Below are 9399 nucleotides of genomic sequence, written 5' to 3' on the forward strand. Positions count from 1 at the left end.
CTTGCGGCGGCCCGAAACTCCCGGGCTGGGAGCTTTGGCCGTGAGGTGTGCAAGCGCCTGGGGCTTGCAACTCCTCGACCCTCCTGTTCTCTTTCTTAATTTAGATGCCTTTATAACTCGGATGGTGACTTCCTGATTGGTGAGTTGATGCTTTGGATTTTCCTTTCCCTCAGGGGGTCCTACCTGAGTTGACTACTGCCTGCCTCTTTGTTCTTCCAGAGCCTTTGGCTCTACAGCCACGATTTGGAGGAGCGGGTTGGCTTCACCCTCATGCCACCCAGACATGGTGGTTTGGCACCAGATGGGCTGTTGGTTGGGCTGTACCACTCCTGTGCAGAACTCAAATTTGGTTTTGAGCAGTGACCCAGCTTCCTTGGCATGGTGCTCAGGGATCATTTCCCAGTGCTGCCTAGACTGGCATTAGGCACACTACAGGCAAAGGATTTCTGGAGAACATTAACCTCAGGATTTCTGAACAGCTTACAGCTGTATTCCTTCATTGCTTCAGTCCAAGAGTATCTGGCACGGCAGCTTAGCTCCCACACTCCGCCAGCCTCAGGCAACCAGACTGCCATGACGTGTTGAGGTTGGCACATTAAGAGCGTACTTGCTGAAAAATATTCTGAGTGGTATCAGAAGTTTGATGTTTGCTTGTATCTTTCTTGACCAAGGGACAGAAGTGCCTTCAGGTCATCAATGAAACATTTCTCCCATCAAATAGCTATTAAATTTCCCTTGCTCACCTCCCTCACTACCGTGAAGTAAAAGTGCCAGAGCAGGTTTTGTAAATCTGCTAGTTCTTCAAGTCCAAATGTGAGCTCTCCTGCACCAGGACTGTCACAGAAAATAATGTGGATGTCAGCGAACCATTGCTTCAGCCCTCAGGAAGAAGGGAGAATTAGTTATTCCCAGGTATTTCACACTGACACAGTCATGACAAGGATGGCTACCTGCACCATTTTATGGGAAGATCATGAGACAGACAGGCATGGCTCCAAATATAGCAAGTCCCATTTATTTGGATTATGGCAGAAACCCTGTGTCAAGGGACCACGAGGTGATGGATGACCTAGCCTCATGCAGGTACCTGCTGTGATGTCAGGGCTATGGGGCTGGTCTGGAAGCTCTCCCTCCAATGGGACCATCTCTGCTGCAAAGCTCTGCATGGGAGAGGGAGCCTGGTCCTGCTGTGAAACTAGGTCAAAAAGGGTCCATTGCTCTTCCTTGGAGCCTGGGTGCTCTAGGGGGTTGGAGAAGGTGGAACTCACTATGTTGCTTCAGCTCCTCTGCTTGTGTTTTGTTTCCACAGTGCCTCAGCAAGGGAAGCTCCTCATCACAACTGAGTTTGGGAAGATGCTTGTGGAGCCCAACGAAATCTGTGTCATTCAGGTAAGGGCTGACTGCAGCTTGTCTGTGGCTCAGAGCCCAGCGTTGGATGCCAGCTCCTGTATTCAGCCATTTGTGCTTTGTTAGGAAGCCCTGGGAGGATTCTAGTGTCTTCCTTTGTTTTCCAGCAAGGAATGCGTTTCAGTGTGGAGGTGTTTGGAGAGACCAGAGGCTACATCCTGGAGGTGTATGGGGCACACTTTGAGCTGCCTGACTTAGGACCCATCGGTAACAATCTCCCATCAGACCTACAGTGAACTTTATAGAGGCAACCAGGAAGTACAAGAGCAAATCCAACCTTTTGTTTCTGTGTATTATATTCTCCCATGCACGTGCTTCTTCCCAGAAACACTTTCCATCCCAGTGCTGTTATTCCCCAGCAGTGCAAGCATCCACCCAAAAAAAATATGAAAGGCCATTCATCCTGATTTTCACCTGGGACTGAAGGGACCAGTTCCCTCCCACCCCCTTTTCCATTTTCTCTTTTCCATTCTCATCTGGGAATCCACATCTGCTGACTCTGAATCTGTTCCTACCAAAAGAAATTCGTATTTGAAGTGCTGGGATTTAAACTCCCAGCCCTGAAAGAGGGTTGGCATATGGATGATGTCCACAACCAACCAAGACCCTCCTGACTGCTTTTCACCCGAGGTCTGGCCAGCCTTGGGTGGGAACTGATTAGGAGATCACCACCAGGTGCCCCCCCCCCTCCACATTAACTTGTAGAAGCCACTTCTACAAGAACTGACTCCCCAGAGGAGTTGGGAAGGTCTGTTCATGTGGCAGATGTGCTAGGTGAGTATTCTGGTTGTCAGAAAGGTTCCCTGAGTATGGCAAGTGGGGCTCCTAGGATGGTGGAGAGAAGGTGAGTCCCTACTACATAACTGGACTCAGCCTGGCTAATTCCACACCCATGGCTCGGATCCTTGGCCAGCTTGCTCCCTTCTTCACATCCTGTGTGGTGAATGAGTACATCAACTTATTCCTCCCTCTGATGGTGCAGCACCTTGGGTTGTTTGTGTATGATTTAAGAGCACAGAGAGGGATTTGGCTGCTAGTCTGCTCATTAATGATAATAGCTTTCTATATTGAGCAAGTGGTCAGCAGAAGAGTATTATAAATCAGTAATAAGCTTGACATGTCCTATCTGCATTCAAAGGGCTGTTGCAAACATCTTGTGGCCACAGTGAAACTGAAGCCAGTCAGTCTTGCTGTGGGGAACCAGCCCAGTCTGTAGCCACTTAATGGGACCCCAAGTGAGCATCTCTTCTGTGTGCTGTGCTGGGCACATCTTTCCACATTGAGCCTAGAGTGATTTTTCAGTGGCTTTCCTTTCAGCCAGCTGAGACTACCTGCCTTCACCTACTTCTTGTGATCTGTGCCTGCTCCACTTGGTTATTGGGATTGTTGCCCCAAACTCTTTGTAACAAGTTTTCCCATTAGCTAGGTTTTCAGATGCTGGACTTCGGGGTTTTTTTGGTCTCCAGAAGGTAGGAATCTATTATGAGGCTTACTTTGTGGAGAAAAGAAAATGAATGCTCTTGCCTGTAAACCTTTTCAGGAGGTGGTAATTATAAGAGCTCCTCTTCTCACCACCTACCTGCCTTCCCCCCAGAGACCAAGATCCTTTGTATTTCAGTCTTATTCTATTGTAACTTCACTTTTCATTTGAAAAAAAAATGACAGCTGGAGAAAAGCACTGACTGTTAAGCCTTAGCAGCAGGTAGTAATGTCTGCATTTTTATCCAAGAAATTCAGAACCACTTTGTAACAATAATACTAAAGAGAAGAGGAAGAAGAATGCTTCAGCACCCATATGGTGCTTACAATTTGAAAATGGACTCCTCACAGTAACCAACCCTGCAGTATACCCAGAGTTTGTAGGTATCACTAGCCCTTATTTTATTAGTCTTTTTGCAAAGGTATAGAAACATATTTGGCCACCTCATGACATGCCTCATAATTTCTGCATGGCTAAGTGTCCAACCAACAAGATGCCCAGGAACAGAGAGCGAATCACCCTCTGTTTTTTGCTTAATTCTTAGTGTCACATGAGTTTAATTGGGGATGACATACTAACCTCCTCCAGAATGGAACTGGGGGAGACCTGTCTTGGTCACATATGGGGAGCATGGACTTAAATGCAAGGATATATTACAATTACCTGCTCAGAGGAGCACGAGAAGTACATGACTGTTTCAGCCTTTCGTGGTGGGCCAAGAAGCAATAAAATAATTCAAAATGCAGAAGGGTACCCACAAAGCCAGGAAATTTTGCCAGCCTCTCCTGTTTCTTGCAGCTTGCCAAAGAGCTCTGGCATGTCTCTTTCTTCCACAGGCGCCAACGGTCTGGCCAACCCACGTGACTTCTTGGTACCCGTTGCCTGGTATGAGGACCGACAAGTGCCGGGGGGCTACACGGTGATCAGCAAGTACCAGGGCAAGCTGTTTGCAGCCCAGCAGGTGAGGATGCCCCGGGAGAACAGGTAACACTGAATCACAGCAACTGTCAGTGCATGCCTTGGGATACACAACTCAGCAGTGGCATACCAGTTTCAGGAAGTCCTGATGGGTTAAGTGGAGCAGGAGCCTTGCTTTTCTGGGTCGTTCACTTTCCCAGCTGAGGCTCCAGGTGAAGACATGGCTACCCAAAGTCTTGATGATGGTCTTTGCCTCACTGTTTCCATACATTCATAATGACAGAGTAGAAAGGGGGAGCTGGGGCTGCTGTGAAAAGCCAGTGTTTCCTTACGAGAGAGCCAGTGCTGCAGCTGGTCTTGTTCAAATACTGCCTGGGCACTCAAAAGCCCTTAGAGACCAAAGCCCAGGGGGGGTGCTGAGGCTCAGCAAGCAGAAAGGTGAGGAAAACCACGTCCTTGCAATGTCAGGCTGTGCCTAAAGGGCTTTGTGCTTCAGGCTGCTGGTGTACTCTCACTAGCACTAAACTTATTTTTTAATTTGAGAAGGAGCAGTGCTCTGCATAGGTGCGGCAAGTTGGAAGGTTGTGTGTGGTAACCCTCTGTCTCATTGCTTTGGTAGGATTTCTCCCCCTTCAATGTTGTAGCCTGGCATGGGAACTACACGCCGTACAAATACCACCTGGAAAAATTCATGGTCATTAATGCTGTCGCTTTTGACCACGCGGTAAGTCCTGGAGCTGGGCAAGGCAGGGCAATGTTGTGTGGGTACTGTACCACCCAAACTCACCCTGAGCTCCAGGGGCTCAGTGCCTGTTAGAAAATACATTGTGCTCTAAGGAACAGTGTGAAATCTCTTGTGCTGCTTTTGCTGGGCCCAAACCAAGCTCTTCTAGAGAAAGACAACCTCTTTTGTGGTATAAAGACATAACTGGAGGTTGATCAGCTTCTTAAACAGCTTTTTGCAGCTTAGCACAGAATTTTTGTGCCCTGGAGGACAGCCAAACACTGAAGCCAACACACACTATGCAACTCAGCAAAAAGACTTTTGCTTCAAATTTTTGCCTTGATTTATTTCTTGCAATTGCACAGACTCCTCCTCCTGGTTTCTCTGATCCCAGCACTGAAATTCATTTGAAGAGCTGGCAGCTTTCATTGCAATAATTTCTCGATCTTATGGAAAATAACTAAAGCCAAAACTAACATGAGCAGCTCTTCTAAAAAGGAAACCAATCCACTGGGAGAGGTGCCCGCAGTGATGCCATCTCATGCTGCTGCTTCTGCAAGTGGGTGTGCAAGGAGACTGGAGAATTCCTAGTGGGACAACCAACAGAAAGGATTGTTTAAACTCAATCTGACAGGAGAAGAATGGCTTTGGGATCAAAGCTCAGAAAATCACTTTACTGGACTAGAAATTTCAAAAATCCTTGAAGCAAGCCACAGTTTCTCTGCACTTTGTTCTCCCTATTTGTAAACAAACAGGCCTCTGAGGCTAGATGCCTCCAGCAGAATGTTCCTGTCCCCTGGCACCAGCTAAGGCAGAGGTATGGTTAAGTGGTAGGAGTGCTGGAGACTGCTTCTGGAATTACAGTACCCTTTCTTGCAGGGCTGTCCCTTCCCTGCATCTGTGCTGCCAGCTCCAAGGGCATCATTGCTGGGGCAGAAAAGGCTCTCTAAGGCTACCTAAAGGAAGAACTATCCAGTCCCCTCTCTCATCCCTCATATTCAGTATGGCTGCTGTCACACAGGGTCACAAATCTCACCCACACCACCAGATGCAGGTGGTAGAAGTGTTTTGTCAAGGGAGAGGCTGTATCAGTCTGGTTTACCAGCAGCATGACCTGAGGAGACAGCTCTGAGCCCTGCTCTGTTTTCACGGGTTTTTTTCTTTGCTTTTTTTTCAGGATCCTTCTATCTTCACTGTCCTGACAGCCAAGTCAACCCGTCCTGGAGTGGCCCTGGCTGACTTTGTCATATTCCCCCCACGATGGGGGGTAGCTAACAACACCTTCCGCCCACCGTACTACCACCGTACGTCTGTTCCTCGTGGGTTGTGCTGGAGTACAGGGCAGCAGAGGGAAAAAACAAGCCTCCATTTATTTCAGAGTACTTGCAGGGAAGAAGCAGTCTGATTTGTTGTCCTTGGCAGAGTTAGAGTCAGCTTCTTGGAGCCAGTCTGTCCTCCCTGGAAAATGAACAAACCCAAAGATGTTCCTATTTAGAGCATCTCAGGAAAACTCAGAGGTGATGGACTGGTTATGTCTGCATAGATGGATGTGTCTGTACTCAAGGGTCTCCCTCTGAGACTGGGTGCATATTGAACTTGGCACTGCACAAATGCATCAGAAATTGTCTTGTCATCCAGACATGAATTGCTTAATATCTCATTAGAGTACATAGACAAAGAACAGGAGAAAGAAAAATACAGTCTCACAGCTAGTGAGAAGTACAGAGGGTTGCAGAGCTGCCCAAGGCCATCATAGGCTGAGATCAGAGTTACAGCAAAGGAGTAAATTTGCTCTCCTAAGCCCTTCACCACCTGCACAGTGATGTAAGTACCTCTGGCATTTAAGAAGCCAGAGATCAGGAACTAGGCTCCTTCTCAGGCAGAGCTGGTTGATGTTCTGGGGATTTGGTTGCCATCGCCAGAGCCAGTTTCTTTTTTGGTAGTTTTTTTGTCATCTTGGTAGAGCATGGCCACATGTTGAGGCCCAGTTCTTTTGCTAGAGATCCCCTTGACTCCTCAGGTGCAGTGGAAAGCCTGTGTTCAGAGAATTTTGGTGCAGTCACATTTTTCATCTTGCCTTAACTTTGCCTTAAGTAGGAATATAGCAATGGTGGTCCAAAACTTTCCCACCTTAACCAACACCCCTAGGCACTGTAACAGTGTTGCATACAAAGGTGGCTGTGCAGCTCATAAATACTGACTTCTCTTGTCACCTTTCTACAACCCTGGAGGCTGTGAATTACTCCTAGGGTCTTTAGACTACAGGGTAAAAAATGTCTGATAGAGCTTTGATACCATATGTTGCATCTGTGTCTGGAAGAGTACTTGTGTGAGTCCCATTACAGTGTGACCTACTAGCCACTAAGGGATTTTGACTTCACAGCACCCTGCTTGGAGAAGAAAATGCTATTTTACCAATAGGAAACGAAGGTACCTTTCAGTTGTTGGGGGTCACGTAGGAAATCTGTGAATGAACAAGAAGCTGGATTCGGCTCGTCTCTTAGGTCCCAGCTGGGTTCTCTACGCATCTTCCTGTTCATCCTGAGCGATGTCATGAGCCTTGTTGCAGATGTGCTGGCAATCCAGCTGTTAGGAGTCTGCACAGCAGTCTGAGCGTGCCAGGTGCCGTATAGGAGCGAGGTCAATGCAAAGCCTGTAACAATCCACTCTCACAGGAGATACTGACAACTTGGGATGAAAACGAGTGTTTGCATATGTATATACACCAACTCTGCTTTGACCTAAATTAGTTTTGTTGCTAAATATTTTACACCCTGGATTGTACTTAACGAAAACCAAGTTATAGTGGTTAAAAAGAGCTATATATATAATGTGTGTGTCCTGGTTTTGCAAAAACTGACTGCTAAGCAGAAAGTTGCCCTATTGTTTAGTCCCATCAGGCCTATGAAAGCTGAAAGCTTGGGATGCCAGCTGTTAAAGTACTTCTTTTACAGGAAGTACCGAGTGCTTAGATACAGGCATTCTTAACTAAGTTAGTGGTACATTACTCCACCAGTTTCAGATGGTCTACTTAAAGTACTGTTCCTCAGGGAAGGACAGAATTTGGCTCCTTGTCTTTGGGCACACAGTGGTTCTTGAGAAAAAAGGTAGATAATGCACAAATCAAAAGCATAATGTACTGAAGCACACAAATGGACTGGAAGTAATGAAAGAATATCAAGCAAAATGATTTCAAGCTTATAACCTGGGACAGCACACCAGGCTCTCTCACCAGACTGCCAGCCAGGCATTTTGTGCCTCAGTGCCCATAATGCACAGATGATGATACTGAACTTTCTTTCCAGCTCTTTAAGATCTCTAATCCAAGTCTGTAAATAACAGGTTACCCCAGGCAGTTTGCATACAGGTGTAGTACCTCCATGACTTGAGGTGGCAGGAAAAGCACAGGTCTACCAACACCAATGCATCTTCATTAGGGAGCTGTTTCTGAATCCAAATAATTGAGAGTGGAATAAAACCTGTACAGTTTACAAGCACCACCTGTAGGATCCCTGAGGTCCTCTCATGTGGTACTCTGCTTAGGAACCTCCACTCCACACTCTGCCTGGCCCAGCTTGGCTTGTGGGTTTCAAGGAGCTCACAGTCCAGTTGTGATGCCTCCCAATCACACTGCATTGCAACCTCTTCTCTGTGCCTCCTGCAGGGAACTGCATGAGTGAGTTCATGGGGCTCATCAAAGGCCACTATGAAGCAAAGGAAGAAGGCTTCCAGCCTGGAGGGGCCAGCCTGCACAGCATGATGACTCCTCATGGGCCAGATGCTGACTGTTTTGAGAAGGCAAGCAAAGCCAAGCTGGAGCCTGAGAGGGTTGCAGAAGGGACCATGGTAAGGAGCCAAGGGAGCCTATGAGATTTTGAATACAGCACAGCATACCACAGTCATGCCACTCTCCAAGTACAGCCTAGCTTCTTGCTGGCAAGCTGGAAAAGTACTTGGACCAAACTGGTGCAGCATTCATCTCCCTTACTGATCAGCACCAGGAGCTCCCCTGGAGACACGTGATGCCAGCTTTGATCATCTGCCCACAAAAAACTGTTGCCTGAGCATGAAGCTGGGAATTTTCATGATGATTAATTTAATTTTTGTCTTAGCCTATGGACTAAGCAAACCCCCTGACTGTTCTTCTTTCTACACCCCCTAAAATCTGATTATGAGACCTTGACTTAGAGCTTTTGGAACATCCTGGCTTTCCGGGATGTGCAGGGAGGCCAAAGTCACTCCTGAGACCTGGTTAATACCAGCACTGCAATGTCAGCTCTGAAGAGCTTTCTCATTCTGGGTTGATCAGGCTGGAGGCAGAATCTGGCAGTGCTGTACTTTGCATACAACTCCCTTTTGTGGTAGAGCCAAGCCACCTTGCCTGGATTTAAACTCGCTCTTGCCCTAACATACATTCCTCTTCCTAATAGGCCTTCATGTTCGAATCATCCCTCAGTCTCGCCGTCACGAAATGGGGCCTCCTGACCTCCAACCGCCTAGATAAAAGCTACTACAAGTGCTGGGAACCTCTGAAAAGCCACTTCAACCCTAAGTGCAAGTAAAGAGAAGTATTGTTGTTTGCAATACCTGAGCAAAGGCAGGGAAATCCAGCATACCTACGTGTGGTGGCACAGTCAGCTTGGCCAGCTCCAGCACAGGATGGCATTTCCAGCAGCCACCAAGCCATGAAAATTATTATCCATATGTAACATGGGAAATGCAGGAAAAAAACCCCACCATTATTCTTAACTTTCCAGTACCAAATTAAAGCTTTCCTCGTGACATGCTGAAGTACTTGCACTGCTCTCACTCTGTGTAGTTGGTGTGCATGCTGTACCTTGTGTGGACATGAGGCCACAGCCAGTCCCTG

General features: G+C 47.3%; 1 protein-coding gene across 1 annotated transcript in view; it reads left to right on the forward strand.

Moving 5' to 3' along the window:
* Window positions 1-9147, forward strand: part of HGD (homogentisate 1,2-dioxygenase) — a gene marked incomplete at its 5' end in the record, with an annotated part of 9850 nt that extends 703 nt beyond the window's left edge. Inside the window, 8 exons of the mRNA XM_008941857.1 lie at window positions 105-139; window positions 1310-1389; window positions 1515-1614; window positions 3724-3848; window positions 4425-4529; window positions 5707-5833; window positions 8194-8375; window positions 8960-9147. Coding sequence (XP_008940105.1) covers window positions 105-139; window positions 1310-1389; window positions 1515-1614; window positions 3724-3848; window positions 4425-4529; window positions 5707-5833; window positions 8194-8375; window positions 8960-9091 — 886 coding nt within the window. The remainder of the gene's footprint in view (window positions 1-104; window positions 140-1309; window positions 1390-1514; window positions 1615-3723; window positions 3849-4424; window positions 4530-5706; window positions 5834-8193; window positions 8376-8959) is intronic.
* Window positions 9148-9399: the final 252 nt, after the last annotated feature.

Source organism: Merops nubicus, unplaced genomic scaffold (assembly GCF_000691845.1).
Source record: "Merops nubicus isolate BGI_N331 unplaced genomic scaffold, ASM69184v1 scaffold17070, whole genome shotgun sequence".
Taxonomy (NCBI): Eukaryota; Metazoa; Chordata; class Aves; order Coraciiformes; family Meropidae; genus Merops; species Merops nubicus.